This window comes from Cinclus cinclus, chromosome 3, assembly GCF_963662255.1.
Source record: "Cinclus cinclus chromosome 3, bCinCin1.1, whole genome shotgun sequence".
NCBI classification, from domain to species: domain Eukaryota; kingdom Metazoa; phylum Chordata; class Aves; order Passeriformes; family Cinclidae; genus Cinclus; species Cinclus cinclus.
The window spans coordinates 90,345,482-90,365,917 of record NC_085048.1 but is presented as its reverse complement, the minus strand read 5'-3'; the positions used below and the strand labels follow the sequence as shown (position 1 = coordinate 90,365,917).

General features: G+C 43.5%; 1 protein-coding gene across 1 annotated transcript; it reads right to left on the bottom strand.

Moving 5' to 3' along the window:
• Positions 1–256: 256 nt before the first annotated feature.
• On the bottom strand, positions 257–20,316 carry DTL (denticleless E3 ubiquitin protein ligase homolog). Its single transcript, XM_062489284.1, has 15 exons — positions 20,271–20,316; positions 19,983–20,108; positions 19,057–19,155; positions 18,666–18,727; positions 18,455–18,575; positions 17,917–17,982; positions 16,684–16,799; positions 15,949–16,022; positions 14,942–15,045; positions 13,893–13,997; positions 11,931–12,043; positions 8,303–8,392; positions 6,382–6,520; positions 1,830–2,700; positions 257–332 (listed from the first exon to the last, which is right to left on the bottom strand). Exons 1-15 carry the CDS (start codon positions 20,314–20,316, stop codon positions 308–310), a joined length of 2,157 nt encoding a protein of 718 aa, XP_062345268.1. The 3' UTR covers positions 257–307.
• Between the last annotated feature and the right edge of the window lie 120 nt (positions 20,317–20,436).

The following is a 20,436-nucleotide window of genomic DNA, read 5'->3' as shown; positions in this document are numbered from 1 at the left end:
GGACTAGAACAGTTGCCACGTAAAAACTGATTTGTTTATAAAAGAAATACATACCCTAAGTCAGAAAGAGACCATGAGTAAGTATTGTGTAGATTTTATACACTCAGCCCACTTCAACTGCTAACAGCGTTAAAAACAGGAAGACTAAAACCTCAAGTCTATGAAGGTCTCACAACAAATTGCATAATCCTGGGGCCTTGTTGGCATTAAGTCTGGTCTTGATACCTCGGTGTCAACATCCCTCAGGTGCAACCACCGCTGTTTCAATCCTTCTGTGGCTTTCTGTGGAAGTATGTGCATATCTTCCTCATGGAAACTGAAGTGGCTGCAGCCTAGCAAGAAATGAAAGCAAAACCAACATGAAGCACTTGTAGGTTAACAGCTCATACGCTGCAGGAATCTCCAAGTCTCCCCTCCATCATTGTATTAGTTTGCTCATCTTCCTAACTGAGAGAGTAAATGAAAGGTTTGTCACTACAATCTGTCTCACAGATAAGAGGCTTACTATCTACAGGCAACTCTGCCTAAATCCCAGGGTTGTCCTACTGCCATGAGAAATGCACTTCAGCTGCAGTTTCAGCTTCCATACAGCACATAAGAGAGCTGCAGATTTCCCAGATAAAGCAAACTCAGTGAATGCTGTTGGGTATTCTTGGCATCTCCTGAGGCTACAAGAACAACACAGGAGCATCCCAAAATCTGAACCAGAGCATACTGGGCAGGAGAGGTAATTGTTCTATAGTAAACTCTCTCCAGGGCAAATCTCTCCATCTTGTGTTTAAACATGTAGAGCATCAAGCACAAGTAGTCACAAGTAGTTGTCGGCTTCCTATAACCAAGATTTCTTGGTGCAACCATAACATGAAGAGTCCAGCTGCTATGAATAACTTCAGGACTGGTGGTCTGCCTAGGTCGTATCTGATAGAAGTGTTGGAAAGGATGAAATCAGCTAAGAAACTAGATAAGCCCCAATGGTGGCAACAACTTTTAGCATCAGATACTCAAGAGTACAACTAACATTTGATGACTGAAAATTTACCTAGCATTTACTGAAACAAGACTCAGTCAAAGACAGTGGAGGACTTGGGAGTCTGGTTTCAGAGACGAGTCAAGTTTGGTTTGTTTTTAAAAATGCAATTGTAATTTCCTAGTTAAGACCTCAAGCCAATGTTGTTAGCTGCTTTATAAGCTTAACTTTAATTTCAGATCCTAGCATGAGCTCTGTGCCAGGCTTCCTGTACACTAAAAGTAGGATGATGTAGGTCAAATCCTGCCCTCTCACTCTTGCACAGTTCTTGTTTTCTTCTACTTTTCCATTGAAGGAACTGAAGGTATTATTTAATGTCCCATAGTTTTAACATGGGTAACAAATTCTTTTGCTACCCAAGATGGAAGATAATTTAGCTCTTTCTTCCAATGTTTAAGTGGCTTTCCGGTAACATAAACAGGCAGATGTGATGGTGAACACACAAACAGGAGATCTGCCAGGAAAGCTGTTGGCATTATTGTGCCTCTCAGAGTAGAGCTGTATCTAAGACAGCTACATCCTTCAAACATCCAGCTGAGAGCTGCAAGGATCTCTGAGCTCCTGTGTGCCTTAAGTCCCTTGAAAATGAAGGACACATCACAAAAATTCTGTTCCTGCGTGGAGGGGATTAGCAGATAACAGCATTAATGTATCCATCTTATTAGGCCAGAAATCATCCCTTTTGTCCAAAGTCAAAGGGATCAGAAAATGCTTTGTGTCTGAGCAGGAGGGAACAAGCAAAGGGAGAGTGGCAGCTAGGGATAACTTATTTCATGATAACATTGTTGGCTGCCCTACTTACAGTTTTCGGCGAAGTGGCCACTGCCACACATTCTTGTCTTTTGGCACCAGGACTGCAGGGTGACGGGGGCTCTTTGATGTGCTCTGGCTCCCAGGTCTGCCAGTCCGTAGCTTCTCCCCCAGAGCAGACAGCCAATTTTTTCTTTCAGGAAAACTGTTCTCCTTATCTACTACCTCAGTGTCTTTCCCACATGGAGATCTGAAAATATAGGGGGAAGTTTGAATGCCTGGTGGATTAATATGGCTCCCTGAAAGGGAAGGCTCTTTTGGGCTTTGGCTGGAGCCTTCAGGGTCGTTACACAAGTCAGACAGGCTGAGAGAGTCTTCATCAGAAGCTTTTTGGTCTGGAACCAAGTGACATAAGTTCAGTTTGGATTTCTTAGCTGCATGGTCCAGCTCAGTGACACAGCTACAGGACTGCAGACACTTCTGCCCTGCATCAGCCTCCTTGCTGCAGTCAAGCCTTCTCTTGGCACGCTTTTCAAACTGTGAGTGTGGGACTTGAGGAGGGCAAGCAGCTTCTAGGAGACCCTGGGTGACCTGGGTGACTTCTGCCAGGGCTTTTCTAGGAGAGAGAGCCTTTTTCTCCACTTCTGGAGGAGAAGAGCATGGAGTCCTTGTAACCCAGTGTTTGATGGACATTTTGGAGGAAGGGATCAGTTTGGGAGATGCACAGGGGCTGGTTCCAGGTGGCTTGGCTGGGGCGGAGGCTGTGGAGGTCGGGGTTTTGAGAGCGACTGTGGGAGTGCTGGTGGACAGCGGAAGGTCTCCGGAGTGAGTGGGAGCACAGGCAGCAGGGCGTGGGGAAGAAATGCACGTGCTGCCCGCCGCCAGGGCCTTGGCAGGAGTGCTTTGTGGGCTGGCTGGTGGTCCTGAGAAGGGAGAAATAAGTAGTCTGATGAGGAACATGGAACAGCAAATTAAAGACAGTCTTTTTAGAAACATCCCTTGCAACCAGGAGATGGAATCAGTGCTGACCCTGTGTGTAAGTTGTGCAAGTCCCTCTGCTTTCGGGTACAAGTCCATTATAAAATCCTGTATTGCGCTGATAAAATATAATACATCTGTATAACATCTGACATCTATCCCTTTGGTAGTGAGTGCTCTTACATGAGCTACAGCCAAAATGAACAGACAAAACAAATCTTGAATCTTCCAAGTGTATCTAGCCTTGCTGGAGCTTTGCATTTTGCTTCTCCAGACAACTGCCTGAATCTTTAACAGCTGCATATCTGAGCTGAGGGACAAAAGTGCTGTAAGCAGGTCCCATAGCTAATTACAATACCAAGGAAGTCTTACACTATGATGCCCTACCACGTGAATAATGCTCCTAGTCAGGTGTTATTAGCTGTGTATTTTAAAGATTTTTTAGTGAAGGACATACTTTCATTCTCTTGTCTTTTTGCTGGAGGATTTTCTGCAATGCTGTATTAGTATGGAGACAGTAGATATTTACCACACCCAGGAGAGTGTGAGAAATACTTCACCTCCTGAACAAGGACTTAAATTCCAAAGGAAATAAAATCTCTCAACGAATGATTCCCAAACAGGCATCTCACAGTGGCTTTTGAGCTCACTAGCCAAGATATAAATGCCCCTGCTTGTAAAAGAGAAGTTCTGAATATTCAGAGAACACCAGTCCACGGGGGCCTAAGGACCTCACTACCAAAGTGGAAATCATATGTAGGAAGGATCTCTGTCTGCAGTAATATTAGAGAGGGCTGTTTTAATTTTTTCTCAAGTTTCTTTTTATTTCCAACCCCATCCCACAGGGAACACATTAGTGGGTTTGTTGATTGCCTGCTTTCTCATTCACCTAACTCATGGTGATACAATTAAATGGGGTGGTGCCTTAAGTTACTCTGTGCACTTCCACTGCTGGGCACAAGAGCACTGAACATTTTATGTGCACCAGGGGTTTAATCCAAGCTCCCCAACTCTGAGCACCAGCACTCCACTAGAACAATGACAAGTCTAGTGTGAATAACTTGCCAGTTTCTTTACAATGCTGGGCTGTCTCACACACAACATGGTGAGTGAGCACCTACAGACCTAGTTGTATACCACACCAAGCCTCTTCTGAACCTTTTACTGCATTATCTAACTAGTATCCAAAATACAAGTACTGCCTCATCAGAACAAAATTGAATGGGATCCCATATGAAAGGATCCCACTACAAATAACTTCAACACAAAAACCAGAGTTAAAGGCTTCTTTCCTGATAAAATGTGTTACTTCATAACAAACTTGCTTCAGTCTGGGCTATGCAAACGCAACTGCCAAGATTTCTTCTCCTAATCTTTGGTTTAATGAGCACTTACAAGACAATGATAACTCAACTGGGAAATTAGTTGCACTCAAAAATCTAAGCTCCTAGAGGGGAAGAAAGCAGCAAGCTCAGCAACTCTTGATCCATAATGACTGTTACAAATTAATTCAGCAGAAATATTGCATGACTAGCTGGGTATGAGCACTTTGAATTCCTAACCAGTCAAAGTTATGCTGTGGATATACTGGACAATGGAAAAAGAGTTATCCTGGGAGTAGGGTGAGTATCATGGCAAAAAGCAAACACAAATTTGAGATAAAGAATATGAAGATCAGGCTTCATTTTCTAAGACTGCATGCATCAGTCAGGCTTCTAAACAGCCAGTTTCAAGCTGTTTCCATTTATGCTGCCACTGCACATGGTACAATACTGCAAATACCTGCAGTCAACCTGTATCATACCAAAGCAGGTTATTTTGGATGTTTCCTACCATCTCTGCCACAAATCTTGTAGAGTGGTATTATCAATTTCCAGATTTAAGAATCACAAAGGACCCATGCACAGGCCTGCTCGACATTTGGTTACACAAAACCACAGAGAAAATAGTACGACTTAAAGAAACCACAAAAATAAGTGCCAAAGAAAAGGAAACTCTGCTTGCTACATTTGATATAGGTCAACAACCAATACACAACCTCAATCTCACAATTTGTTCCACAGAAATGGGTGGGGAGCTACCTAGATTCATCTCAGCAGGACCAAAAGAGTACTCTGCTTGCCAGTTCTAAATCAGTCTCTGCAGATAACTCCTGTATTCTAACAGCACACGTTTAGTATTAAAGAGCCAAGGTCAGCAGGAAGCCTGCTGTTGTGTTTGCAGTGTCTGTGTACTTCCTCTTCCCTCCTGTGTCGCTTTAATGCAGCAAGAGCAACAAGAAATAAGTAATTTTTTCTGGTATTACTGCCAAACCCGACTTGTAAAATTTAGTGTGTAAGATACTTTAGATTTCACGTTTCTGGTCTAGATTTATGCTTACTTCTGTTTTTCTGAAACTGGGACACAAAGGTATTTTTGAGTCCTCTCTGAGGAAGAGTGCGTGCACATACAAAACAATTACCAGTATGGAGTGGACCTGGCACTCTCCCTCCTATTGTCCTACAGACTTCCTGCTAGACTAGTCACTCACTGGCAAAAAAGTTAGACGTAATGTTATCCCATTAGGGGGATTTGGAGACCTTCAGCCTTTATTTGTGTTAGCCAAGATGAAATTCATTTGGAGGGTGGCTTGAAAAGATAGGTAGAATGCAGGAAGTCACAGCAACAGCTGTGGGGAAGCTATTGTATTCTTAGTTTCAGAGCTACTTTACAGAGAAGCTCATCTCACTTCACTTTGGGGGGGAGGGCACTTCTCCTTTCACCTACTCTACTGCAACAAAATGCAGGTTACAGACAAATCAAAGCAATATTACAATCAGGGTTCTTTTCTTCTGGTCTAGAGTACTACCTGCTTAGTGACTCCCTTCTTGAGAACCCACATCTGCTTGCTAGCTCAGAGCATGCTGCACAGCTTGTCTGAGTGCCCAGGCTTTGTAGAAAGGTACTGCATTTGTTCACTAGACTTAACACATGAATAGATGATTAATTCTGGGACATTACCATCATCACAATTGTCTACGTGCTTTTTTGAAGTACTTTCACTACACAGCATTTCATTTGGCTGTATGTGGTCAGTGCCACTGACTGAAGCTGAAGAGAGAGAGACAATACTTATAACTGCACCTGAGAAATTTGTACACAGTTCAACAATGGGCAGAAGCAAACAGTTCAGAATTCCAAGGCTCTATATGTGCTGTCAGCCCTTTGCTGGTTAAACTACCAAACTGGAAAAAGCATATGATCTTACTGCTCTCACTTAGTATTTGTTAGAGGGAAAAAAAAAAAAAAAAAGGTGAGTTGTTGCTACAGCAACATCTCCTTTGGCTATTCAATTACTGAACTCTGCTGAAACCCAATGAAGATCTGGCTACCCAACAAGCTGTGTCAATGAATATTTGCTTTGCAATCTGGCCATACAGACTTTGTCATACTTGTAAGCTACTTTAGCCAGTTTGTCCTGTTGATGGCAGAAGTATTTACAAGTGCTTGTCTAGCTATATGAGTAATTGCCTAATATGAGAAGAACCTCAGAAGGCTAATAAGACAAGCCAAAAGCTTTTGTTGGTACAGGGAACAGCCAAAATTCAGCAGCCATGTCGCAGAGCAAGATAGCTTAGGGGCCTTACCTGCTCCATGTTGCTCTTCTGGTTTCTTCTGAGTGACCCAGCCCACCAAGTTGGCTTTTCTGGATACTGATTTCTCTTCCTCAGGACTACGTTGTAAGCGCCAAATCCTCACAGTGTTGTCATCAGAGCATGTGGCAATCTAAGTATAAATTTGTGTGTTAGAGTAGCCAGGGCACATCCTATGGATCACTGGCTGAGTGACTGGAACAGCTACATCCAACACACCACATCAATATGACTGATGGTGAAGCTTGGCTGAAGGGGTACAAGACTGACCATTAAACAATGAAAATTGTTTCAACTCTCTTTCATTACTGCACCAGGCAGCAGTATTTGTTTTAAAGCAGGCAAGGCTGCTGCATCTGTCTTTCTGATGCAGAAATCTCATTCACCACCAACCATTTTGCTTTGTATGGCTATGTAAGAGACACTGGTCTGGTCGGGTCACGGCACATTTTGAGATCTCAATCCCTCGGTAGACGAAAGCAGCTGTGATCCTTTTTGTACCTGCATCTCAATCTGCCTCTGTTGCTGAGGACATCTTCTGCTTGGGGACAAACATTTGCAGCACACCGAGAAGGTGACATTGGATGGGTGTTGCATGAGCTGTGCAATCTCTTCAGAGTCAGATGTCAGCAGTATCTGGCAGAGAACCCAGCTCTGGCAGGGACACAGCTCTAGAGCCCTGCCACAGCATCACGCGATCCAAAAAGGTCTGGAATCTCGACCAAAGGAGCAGCACCCATCTAGTCCACATTTTATGGCTATCTTTAGGCAGATTAGCTGGTGACTCAGCACAGAATCAGTAGAAAGAAAAAGGAAATGCTCTGGTGAAAGTTCATAGCAATCTGAATGAGGAAAGTGTCTCTACTCCAACCTTTGTCACAACAATGTTGTCCCTACTGAAAGCAACCTTGCTTTTCAAATCACACCAAGCAGCTTCCTGACCTGTCCTAGCTCCACATTTTCCACTTTTCCTTATGCTTTGGCATCTGAACAATGGCTGACTATTTCTTCCCTGTGCCAGTAACAATTTTAAAGGCTGAATTGGTCTGCATTTCCAACTCATCTTGATCACGACACCGGCCTATCTTTACATCACATAATTCATCTGAAATGCCAGATCTCATATTGCACACCTTACACAACTAGAACAATTCCTAATATTTCCCTGCAAGACTCCCACCCTCACATACTGTAACGCTTTACTGAAGCACTGGTGCTGCAATGCAAGCTAGGGAAACAAGCTGACTTCTTTAACGCTGTGGGGTGGAAGAAACTGGCTATCATTAGGACACTGTTCAGGATTTTTCAGGGTTATTGCTAGTTTTGAGCTAAGCCAAACATTTGAACCAATTTCCTACTTCAGTTGTTTTCCTTTTAGTGACACCTGGTGCATAACTACTGACCTAATTTCACTGGAGGCTCTTTTTGTCACAAAACCAGCTCAGATTCTGAAAAGAGGTCACAAGGAAAAGAGTCCATATGTGCTTTAAAGGGCATTCAAAACTTCTTGCTACTCTGTACAAGACTAGAAGATGTACCAATGGTCAGAGGGAAAGGAAGATGGAAGATGTGAATATGGAGCAACAAAACAAGCCTTTGGCTTATGAAAGCCCTACTAAATTATTTTATTCTTTTGTCTCTTATAGGTAGTATCAAGCTCTCATCAGGGGAGGTCTTTACTGATTTGCAATTTCTTAGTACTTCTCAGCCTAAATTATCTGAAAATAATAAAAATGTTCTGATACATCATGCTAATATGACATGGTCAGATTACTGTCCCCTAAATGAACATTTTAGAACCGATTGACAAAAAATTTCCTCCCAAAACAACAAATGCTGCTGCCATTTTGAAAAGCAGATGTTGTCACATCACATCTACTGTTTCACAGTAAAGACCATTTTGCAGAAGACAAACCTTAGTGAAGTCTGAAGGACACCAAGCAATGGAGGTAACTTCCTGAGAGTGACCGAGGAGTATCCGTGGAGGAAGGCTGGGCTCAGAAACCTTAAAAATTCCACAGAGAAACAAATAAACAGTCAGAAGCACACAGCCTAATATACATCTCCAAAAAACCCCATATCCCACCTGTGAAGCATGTGGATACTTCCCATCTTTCCTGGATGAAATGCATAGATCAAATGCTCTCAGCCTGTCATCACGAGGCAACAACTGAGGAAGTCCTAAGCAGCAGTTCATGGAAACACTTGTTCAATTCCTGCTACACACAGGAATTCTGCCTCCAGATTTGACAGCCCAAAACATGACACAAGCATTTTAAGTATCTCTACCAGTTCCAGGTAAGATGCTTAAATGTTGCAAGGCTCATCTTTTGAATCGGGTTAGGCAAATAAATTCTGCTGCTATGTTAGCAATATCCAAATCACAGGTAAATGGTTCATTAAAAAAAATGAAGCCACTCTCAACAAAATCCCATAGATGAACTTTCACTGGCTTCAGAACTGGCATTTGTGCAACTTCCAAGTGCCTGTTCCTTCTCCAACCAATCAGCTGGACCAGAGACCCTTTTAAGAGTTCACAGGAAAGCTCTCTAAATCACTCACATTCAATTCAACTGATCTCCACTTCTCTCACATGCTTCATAAAAATCTTTCTCCTGTTCTACAGTATTGCTACTTGGACTCCAGCTTCTGTAAATGACAGACAGAGCTGAAGCCAACATTAAGTGGCCCAAAGAAAAAAAAAAAACACACGCACACATAACTCACTCACACACACACACACACACAGAGATTCTATCCAAGTTTTGCTTGCTTTCAGCAAGCAATCCTTTCTGGAGCTGTGAGTCACCATCATTGATGTAACATTATAAGGGAGATTTATCAAGGGGATTTGCATAAATGACTAAGGGAATGAACAGATCCTTTACTGTCTGGGAAAAGGAGTAGACATTACATATATGTTTCAAAGGAAGATGCAAGACTTTGGGTAAGGCTTCTGATTTACAAGCATTTTTCTCTTGTAGATCATCTATAACAGCCTGCAAAACTGCATCTTCAGAACTTAAGTTGTTTTGATACAAACAGGTTCATCTTAATGGGACCCTTTTTTCTCCTGGCATTGACAGACGCAATCACTTAACTAAATACCTACTAAACGCCTTGGTCAGAGCATTTCCTTCACTGCCAAAACATGCAATGCCATGGAAACGAAATCCCTGTTTAGGGAATAAACAGGAGATCTTGGCGCACAGAACACCTTCACTTACAGTTAATAGCAGTCTTGTTATTACATATTCATAACAGCCAAAACAGTGGTCCAGTAGCCACTGATTGCTGGAAGGAAAGCAGAGGAAGGGAATTACTCTTTCTAGGACATGGTGGTTTTACTCTATAGTAGTGTAAATGAAATCAACTATACCAAATTTATATTACTATGAAGGGAAGAGAAGTGCAGAGTTATGCCTGTGTCCACTGTGTGTGGCAGAATACTGTCAGCCAGTCTGCATGTGTTAAGTCAGGATTACCCACAGCACAGGCTGCTTTTTGTGCCTAAATTGACAGGATATTGTTGGGGAACTGAGGCCTATTGTGGCAAGGTTAAAAAGAGAAACCTAGGAAATGAGACTTTTTTTTAGTTACTCTCCTCACTGGAAACAGCTGCTACATCCATTTTCAAGATGCAGCATAAAATGGTGTCTATAGTTTTGTGCATCATATGATACAGAAACACATCCATTCCAGGGCTAGGACACACCAAAGCATAACTTGATATGGTTTCCTGGGAGTGACCCACATCAAAGGGTTGAAAGGACAATGGAAGTACAAGTCTACAAATGGTATCTTTTTATTACCACGAAGGTAACTCAGATAGGTACCATCTTCGTGGAGGAAAACCTCTCTGCTCTTCAGTGTGTATAATCTTATGGTTGTTCAAGAGTGAGAGTTCATTAACTGATGAACTCCTAATTTAAGAAAAACCAAACCCAACACAATAAAGGAAGTGGTCATCATCTAGAAGTGACTTGTATATGAAAACAGACTAAAACAGCATCCTTATCAGCAATAACTTCTATCCACATTGTTTCTCACTCAAACACAAATTTAGCACTGCTGCAGAAGTTTCTCGAAGAAATCATCTGAGTAGAAAAGGTCTTCCTCTGCATTTTATTCCTCTCTAGATACAGAAAGAGCTCTTCATTAGGATCCTTACATCATTACCTGTTAACTACTCATGCAACATCTAACCATAGGTTTTTTTCACAGCATAGTAAGTCCTCCTGCCATGAAAAGATACGTAAGTTTCAGAGTCAAATCTCTCAACATTAAAATTAAGAGCTTCTGAATACGACAGATCTTGAAAGAGACAAATGCACTGAAGTTCCACTTTCTTATAAGACCATGGTATTAAAATAAAAAGGAATCATCTGATGATTTATTTTATAAATATGCAATACAATCTGTCACTCATGTGTGATAGCAACAGAAGCCTTCTGTATACAAATGCATTTTAAATCTGCTCAAATGCTTAAATTTTGAGATATAATGACATCCTTGAATACTCTCAACTGAGTCCCAGCCTATGTTCCAGGAAAGTATCAAAACACAAGACTGCAGAATGTGCAACTCAAGTTGGCACAGGCATTTTTGCTGAATTTGCACAGAACACAAGGAAGGTGAAAACAGCACCACTTGGCATTAAGTAGTCCTGCCACCACACTCCTGCCTCCACTGAGTGAGCAACTCAGCTGCTTCCAAGTGTTCTCCAAATTAAAGAGGCTACATGCTCAATCCACAATCTCAGCAGGCTGACCCTCACTTCTGAGAGGTCTGTACTTGACTTTCAAACTCACTGTGAAATGGATACACAAGTCAACATTCGCTAAAAATTATCCCAAACCTGAAACAGGCAGTCACTGGTGGTTTCTGTCTCCATATGAGGAACATGAAGAACAGAACCTGAGGAATGCCTTATTCTGAGGTGGCTGCTACCGTCTTGCTGACATTTTCATTTCCTACGTGTCACTGCAAGATGCTAAGTGATGAAGCCCCTCAGCTGTCAGACAGTGCTTTGGAATTTTGCAGAAGGCTCTGGCTGAGCCCTTGCTACAACACAAAGGCTTTAACTACTGTATACTAAGTATGAGAAAAAGCTGTGTCTGAAGCAGGAGCTGGAAAAGAGAGGTGGAGGGAAAGAGTGCCCTTTAAAACAATTAAACTTTTAGGTTTCTGCTAATGTGCTCCATTGCTAAATATGAACAGAGAACTGTCTGCCTACTTGTCACAGCTGCCTGAATCAACAGGACTGAAAGAGGATTTTAATGCCCATTAAAACCAGATTAAGAACAGCAATTTGCAAAAGCAGTAGTGATGAGAGATGTACTGATGGCAGGAGGTTAGCTCTGTTTTACATTAAACAATTACATGAAGCCTTGACAGCAACATACACACTCCAGGCACAACATGCCAGGAGCTAGCCCCACGCTGCTTTGGGTAGGACTGGGAAGCAAGGAGTGCTCTATGTGAACACGAAAAGCAAAAGCAGCTCCAGGCTGCATGCTTGGGTGCATTGCCCATTGCCTCACCTTCCAGATGTACGCGCTGCAGTCGCTCGAGCCACTGACCAGGAACTGGTCATCTGGGCTGGTGCTGGATTTGATGTAAAAGGTTGAATTCTGGTGTCCACTGAAAACAGCCACTGTATAGAGAAAATAAAATTAAAATACAAATAAAAGCCCCACTCAGTGCATAGCCCTGGAGTCAGTTGTGTAAGGAGGGCTGATCTTACAGGCTTTTCCTGCCTAGCCACATATCCTTTGGAGAAAGTGGTTGTACTGCTCCTTTGCTCTGGGGCTGTGGCAGCAGGAAGCTTGTATTATTCAGCTGGAACCCTTCAGGCTTCCCAAACAAACCAGTGGCAGTTTTGTTAAAGCTCTAGCTTGACCCGTATCACAAGCAGGCTCAGCCCTCACCTGGGCTGCCCCACCACTCCGGTTCAGGCTCCCTGTCTCTCCCTCCCTCAGCTGCCATCACCTGTCCCACAAGAGGAGCCTTCTTCCACACAGGTGCCATCAAAGGCCCTGGCTGCTCCTTCCTCCCGCTGCCAGCAGCTTTATTTCATCCATAAAACCTGCATTTCACCAGTTATGCACTCCTGTATTTAAAGGCTTAGCAGTGCCTGCTAAAGCCTTGAAACCATCACCCCCACGGCCGACATTCCCGTCCCACAAGGGCCTTCAGCTGGCAGGAGAGCCCAGCGTGGATGTGGAGCGCTCGGCTGCACCACGTCCTGTCCTCTCATGGGGCACGAAGCACAAGTGTCCCAGGGCAGCCCAGGCCGGGCTGGCACCTCTCCTCCAGCCCTGGTTTAGTAGTGGCTCTCACAAAGGAAGGACCCACAGACCAAGAGGACACGTAGTGGCCTTTGAAGAGTTGCTAACCCCACAATACCCTTTTATTTTTTTATTTTCTTTTTGTTTTGCGCTCTCCCAGCGCAGTGGCCACTAAGCCGTCCCCAGCCAGGCAGCAAGCGCTGTCACGGGAGGATTTCCTGGCGAGCTGCAGCCGCCTCAGCGCTGGGTAGGAGCAGCGACAGCCCCGAGGGCGGCACAAGGGCGGGCAGGCGCTGCCCTCTGCGGGAGCTCCGCTCCAAGGAGCCGCACCACCGGAGTTCCAGCCAGCCGGAGCACGGGAGAGACTGCTCGGGAGCACGGGGAGACACTGCTTGCCTGGGCTGCGCACAAAGGGCAAGAACTCCATGAGGAGACCGAGGGATGTGTTGGCTCCTGTGAGGGGACAGGCCAGGCAGCCCATTCCCACAGGGCAGCTGGCACCCGGGGTTAACCTCAACAACCAAGACATTAAGATTTACTACTCGCAGCGCTTCTCCACTCTGGAATCGTTCCCACCCACCAGACTGCCTTCCTAAGGAGCAGACAGAAGGACACGTTGTTCATTTAATTTCAGTTAACTGAGAGACTGAGAAAAGGCAATGGAAAAGAAATTATGTGTCTGGGCTGGAATGCATCTGACAAGTTTTGCCACTGGCCTACAGCAAAACAGCTCCGTGCACCAAAGGCTCAGGCCCATCTTGTGCATGTAAAGGTCAAAGATGCAGAGCTGAAGGAATCCAAAAGGCTGAAGCACCTTGATATGCTGGAGATCCTTTCTTCCAGAAACTGTGGTAGAAGTTACATTGAAAAGACATCTTCAAATATCTGAAGTTATCAGGTGACCACTTTCAGTAGATTCACATCTAAAAGTCTGACAAATCAGTGGCTGCCAGTAAGCAGAAGATTCAAACATGTTTCAGGCTGGATAGTAGCCATTCCTCACTGGATAACACCAAAACTACCATCAGTCCCTGTCTGGCTGAACCAGTATCTGCTATTAATTTTATGTGGATGGCTTAGCACAAAATGTGGATCTCTCCTTCCTTCAAGTGTGGAACCTAGTCCCTGTCTCTCTGTGTCAGAGGGACAAACTTGCCTTCTACACTCTGTAACATCTATTCTTTCAGCAGCTATTTCCACAGATACCATGCTTACCTGGAGTGGTCTTTAAACTTGTCATATTGAACATGTAGATACTGTCATCAGTGCAGTTAGCAAACAGATTAGCACCAGTGGAATCCAAAACCAGGCTAGAATATCCTACAGAGAAAGAGAGAAGTTCTTCATAAGAAAAAAAATTTGGAAAAGAGACATTCTCAAAGAAATGCCCAGAGAAGGAAATTTGGAAAGGATCTGTAATATGTATGAGATTGTAATGGTAAAGTTTCTACATCTGACAGAGCACTTGCTGAAGAAATGTTTCTAGAATAGCATCTACATTTTCTCATGAGGACTCAGGGTGGTATTTAGAAAGGAATTGCACCTTCAGAATAGGCAAGTGATTAATTTGATTTCAAACATATAACAGGAACAAACAATTGTAGAAGCAAGATCAAAAAGAAAGAGAAACCCTCATGCTTTGGTACAACAAGCCATTCTCTGATTTCCTAGTGATTGAGGCGCAAGAAAAATCTTTCCCTGCAGGCAAATTATTTCACAACTACCTCCTTGAGGATTTCCCTCCTGTTCCTGGGACTGACATGGACCATTACCACATTCATCAGACAAATCATCAGGAATTACTGTGTTGCATCAGAACGTTGTAAGGCATTAAAGATACAAAGAAGACAGAGAAACATGAACGAGCATGCTATCATTTTTGATAACAGTTTCAAGAGGTGATAATATAAAAATCCAGCCCAGTCTGTTGTCTTTGCAAGATACAACGCAAAGAAAGTTCAATCTGAATTTTATTCATGTAGCAAAATGACTAGCTAAATTCCTCATCAAGAGCTCTACTGTTCCTCAACGCTGTTTATGCAAATGCACTGGGGTGAGGCTTCTGCAAGTTTTTTATTGTTGGTGCAGTGATACAAAAGCCAGGCACATTCACTCTTCAACTTGAAAATTTGGTATTGGCAATCAAAACACCCAACAGAGTTTGGCAGTCTAATCAACAATTGGCTATAAAGATAAGAAATGTCACTGACAGTACTTCTTAAATTCACTCTGCACTCTTAACAGCTCCATGTCCAGGGCCTTACCAAGCTTGCGAGTGCTGGTTCCAGGGTAGCAGAATGACCTGGCGGGCAGCGGCTCCTGACGGAGAGCGGTGTAGTTCCTGCGCAGGTCCCACACTTTGATCACGCTGCAACAGAAAAGAACGAGAGTCTTCAGCTTCCAAATTTCCCTTTCTATGCTGATAAAGCCTTTTAAGAGCACAGGAAGTCAGGTTGCTCATGACTGAGGAGTAACCAGTGCTAAGGAGACAAAAACTGAGCAGAAGCAGAGCAGACCCATGCTGACAGCCAAACAATTGCTCTGCTGGCCATGGGTGAGGAGACAGAACAAGAGCCTAGAAGCCAACTTCCTTCCACTACTAAAAGGAAATACAAAGATGCCTTTATACTTCTGAAAAGTAGTTTTAGTTTGTAGTTTTAAAAATTAAGTCTTTCAATTTTTTTACTTGCTCTTTGGGAGCAAGTCTTTGTCATGAACCATATGCAGGAGAGTCAATCTTCTCTGCCTCAGAAAGGCTCTGACTGCATGGAACCTTGCTAAAGAATCTAGTCCAAGAGGATCATTTCCATGCCAATCAATAAGACAGTTTGCTCAAGCTCCAAGATGCTGCTAGGGATCTGGCACCTAAGAGAATGCATCTTTTGTAACTCAAAGCAACATTTGCTCAGGCACGCCTACAGATATCCAGGCCCTGACCAGCCACTCACATCCAAAAAGGCTGTCTAACAATAGACTGTGTGTGGTGTCATAGGACCATGAGAACAGAGAGAGAGAGGGAAGAATTGCTCTCATTCAGCCCCATAGCTAAGACACTAAAATGAACATTTACCACATATCACAGTTTGTCCAGTACTGCAATCTCCAGTAAGGAAGCAAAGCCAATGCAAGCTGGCAGCATAGCTGTTGATTCCACCTAGCAGTAGCTGTAGCCTTGTTGGCCACTGAGTGATATTAGAGAGAAAGTATCCCAATCTTTTTATGCCACTGAGCACACAGAATAGACAAGAAAGCAGGCATCCTCCCTCCTTACCCATCAACAGCTCCTGCAGAGATAAGAGTATGCTCATCCTGAAGCAGCACCACAGTTACACTCTGCTGGAAATCCTTAAAAAGAGAAGAAAAAAGAACTTTATTTTCTTTTAAGATCAGCAAAGATCTTACTGCTTAGTTCAAGGCCATGTGAATGCAGGGAAAACCTTGTCCTAGCCAGGCAGCAGAACAGTCATTTAGGACACAACAATCCTTCAAACACTCCCACCAGTGAACTGCCACTGAGAGATAAGTGTTTGGGCAGCAATTTGAGATTACACCTTTCAGAACACAGATAAGAGAGCAGCCTTCATCACAAGGTTTAATAGATTAAAAATCATCAGGTCTTACTCCAGTAAGGCAGTAATTTGTCTGCTCAAATTAAGGGGGTAAAAAAAAAGACAGGAAAAAAAACCAACTCTTCATATCTCCCCCCTCAAAAAAGGAATGCTGGCCACTCCTTTCCTCTCTGGGGAGGAAAAAAAATAAAAGTATTTTCACATAGCATTTGCCCAAAGTTGGCTTTTATGGCACATGGGTTGTTAGGCAACTAAACAATATCTAAAATTAGCCATAGCAAATGACCATGACAAAAAAAAACCCCTATCTCTGTAAAGATAAATAGAAGCATTTGCCACATACAAACCATGTATTTCTCACTATATTTACTTAGGAAGAATTCTGTGAACAACACTGTCCCCAGAAGAGACATCTTGGTTGTTGCCCAGATACCCACCACCAAGGGAGCAAGTCCTCTGAGGTTCTGCCTCTTCTTCTTAGGTTTGGAAGGAGTCTGCTTGTCAACCACATTGTGTGCTCCACTGATTTGATTCACCTGCCTGTAAAAGCCATCTGAAAGAAATCAAAGACATTTCAATTAGTAGTTTACAAGCAATTTTGCTATCACTTTAATAAAACAGGCATCATCTTGGGATTAGTCCTAAAAGGTGGCTTAGGTTAACCTTTAAAGTCACTACTGTATTCTGAAAACAAAAACTACTTACATACAAAACCACTGAGAAGAACACAATGCAAAAAACTACAGAGGTCAGTAAAGCATGGACAATGAAACTAGAACTGATCTAGGCAGGCTGCCTTTGGAAATCATTACCCCTTGTTCTGTTTTTCACATGCGTCCTGGTCTGGAGTGTTCACCTCATATCAAGCAAAACTGCACCCCCTGGAAAACTTCCAGTGCTTTTCTACTCTATTTTATGATTTCTGTTTGGCCTTTTGTCTGTTACTTTATGAAATGTACTGCCTTACTACAACTTCTCTACTTTTTTTTTCTCCTACACCTTCTATTTCAGTCATGTGGAGTCAAGCCTTTTCATTCACTTGTCTGTTTGAAAAGCCAGGGAACCTGGGACAGATGGAAGAACAAGACACGTTCAGGCAAAGAAACTGCTGTGGCAGAGCAGAGAACTGGAAAAGGCATAAAGGGAAGGGGCTGGAGAGAAAAAGCTCCAGGAAATAGAAAGAGGAGCAGAACGAACTCACACCGTGTTTATAGTAGGTGTTCCCACAACATATTCAGCTATTACCAGCACTCACAAGCTCTTTTTTCTACACTTTCTACCTTCCTTCATATCTGGCTGGAGCCTCTCCAGCTTTTCTTCACCCCTCTGGATGGCTCTGACCTAAGCAATCTCTCCCATCTCATCTGCTTTTGTGTTGCCCTAACAGGGTTGCATTCTATCCAACCTCATATCCTTACCGACACACAGGGAATTATCAAACCAGCCTGTGGTTTGATGCAACAATCCCAGATTTGCAGCAAAATGGAGAAATGTACTATACATAGCAGAGATACTTATTTCATCCTCTTACAGCACCTAAAGCAGCACAGTTATCTGAGAATCCTCTGCTGCCTATATTGTAATCAAAAGTATCAGTCCAGCAAGTCTATCTGAGCAGTCCTTTTACATGATACCAAGCTTTTTTGATACGTATCTGAAAATTTATTTACCTTTCTTGTTGCACCTGGTATCCCAAACCATGATGTTTCCATCTCTCCCTCCAGTACAGAAAACAGCTGAGAGAAAAAAAAAGTGTTATTAGTTACAAAAGCATTCATTTAATTAATTGAATGCAGTACAATGCCATCTATGTAGCCCTGGCTCTTCTGTCCCACCACTTGGGATGCCCATCCTAGGAATACAAAATTCAGGCCATTGTTTTGCCATACTTTTTGACTTGTTCCCTTACTTTTATTATTCTTTTCTTACTCCCACTGGAGAAAACAGCTTATGAAACGCATATTCACACACTCGGCTATAGAAGCAGATATCCTATCCTATCTTTGCCCAAGATCAGAAATGTGCAGATTTTAGCATCAGGACACCATCAAGTTCCAACAAGATAGTTTTGCTTTCCTGGCTGGGTCACTGCTTGGGCCTGTGCTACTGGTACCTGTCAGACTCCAAAGCCCTTTTTTAGCCCTTGAAGTACTTTGCCAGGATGAAAGAAAAAGGAAAAAAACAGACAACAGGAATATCAACATTTACCTTTCTGAAATCTAGAAAAAGCAACTGACTTGAGGCTACACTGATGACCTTTGCATATACCAAGAAGTTCGCCAGCTCTCACATCCCACACCTTGGCTGTCTGATCTCCTGAAGCAGTGACCTTCAGAGGGAAAAATAAAAAGCTTTAGTCATTTTCTGTACACAGTTGCCAAAGCATTAAAAAAAATTCGGATGGCAAAAGACTGCTTACAATCCTGTGTTCCCCTGGCACCCAGGCAAGGTCAAATACAGCATTTGAGTGAGCCTGCCATTCTAACAAGAAAACAAAAGCCAAGATTAGTTCGGTGTATCACAGAATGGTATTTTGCAGAAGACTAAATGACATCAGACACTGAAATCACAAATCTCAGTCAACAGTTTGCCTTAGGCATGAAAGACAACACAGAACAATTAATCTACTACTGCTGTTTTAAGAGCACATTCATGCTGCTGCTTTGTAAAGAAGACTCAGCAAAGTAAGTGGAAGGAATAAAGTACTGCCTACAATAAGTGTTTTAAAGACTTGCAAAAAGCTCTCTGTGATTCCAGCAAATCACATACTTGTCACATCAAATGAAAACCGCCTTCTCTACAACATTTACCTTTAAAGATGAGCTTGCGGGTGGTCTGTGGTTCAGTGTCATACAGTCTAACAAACCCTTCTTCATTTGCAACTGCCAGAACGTGCTCCAAATTTGGGGCTGAAAAGGAATCGAAGCATATTATATTATGTAACTAATACGTAATCATACCCATGCTCATTGTGAAAGGCCACAGATGCTTTAAACAGGGAATGCAGCAAACATAAAGCTGTGAAATAAACAGCATTTACATGGCAACCCAAGTGTTAAAATATTGACAAGCATTTTTTCCAGATGTTCCATTCAGGAATGACTGTACACGGGCAATCAAATGGCTCCAGGAGCAACTCTTGAGATAATGCCTCTTTCACCGCTATAATAGGTTTTAGTTACAGTTTTCTGTATCTAAAGTACCTATCATCTACGACCTCCAGCATTTTCCACGATCTGACTTCAAAAAGCAGGAAGCCACCTTAGAGAAATGCAAAATCTCATGCCAAAACTAGAGTACAATGAATGAAAAAGTTTTGCTCTGACGATCCAGGAGCTTCATTGCTTACTCCTTTCTTCCATCATGGGGAAATGCTTTATGTGCAATGTCTAACTACCTGGTGACATCCATCCACCTCTGATTCCCACCTAATATTCTCCACCCTATTATAGTTTTTATATATTTTGAACAAAGCCCAGTTTTGCAGCTATGTAGCCTCACACTATCACCAAGAGGACAGACCTTTAAACACACAAATGAAACAAAGAGGCATTAAAATCAATGCTTTGCAGTTGGTTCTTTCAGGGAAAACTTTCCATCAGTATATCTCGGAGCACCAGGATTCGATGTTTATCACATATGGGAGCAAGCACACTGCTACCAGCTCACTTTAAAATAAGAAACTGCTGACAACAGAGCCTGGCCCCCCAGAAGGTCTTCCAGGAGGCGACTTTACCTGTAGAAAAGGTGCAGCCGAAAGGAGGGACCGGCATTCCCGTTTCCCCGTAAGACAGGTGGTCATCTTCTTGGCTGCACTGGTAGCTGTCCAAGAGATGCTGCAGGGGAAGCGCTGAGGACCGATCTACAACGGGACAGACGGGACCGTAAGCGCCTCAGACACCACAGGCTCGGGCGCCAGGAGCCGCGAGGCGGCCGCCACGGCTGTACAGGCGGCCGGGGACGGATGGGTACGGGTGGGGACGGATGGGGACGGGGGGGGAGTGCGGAAAGGCGCGGTACTCACGGGCGGGCGCGGCGGCGGCGCGGCGGAGCAGCGCGCGGCACAGCATGGCCACGGGGACACTGCCGGCGCGCAACGCGCCAGCTCCCGCCAAACGACCGGCCCGCCAAGCGCGCCGCGCGCCCTCATTGGTCAGCAGCGAGCGCGCCGCGCCGCGCCCGCCTCCTCT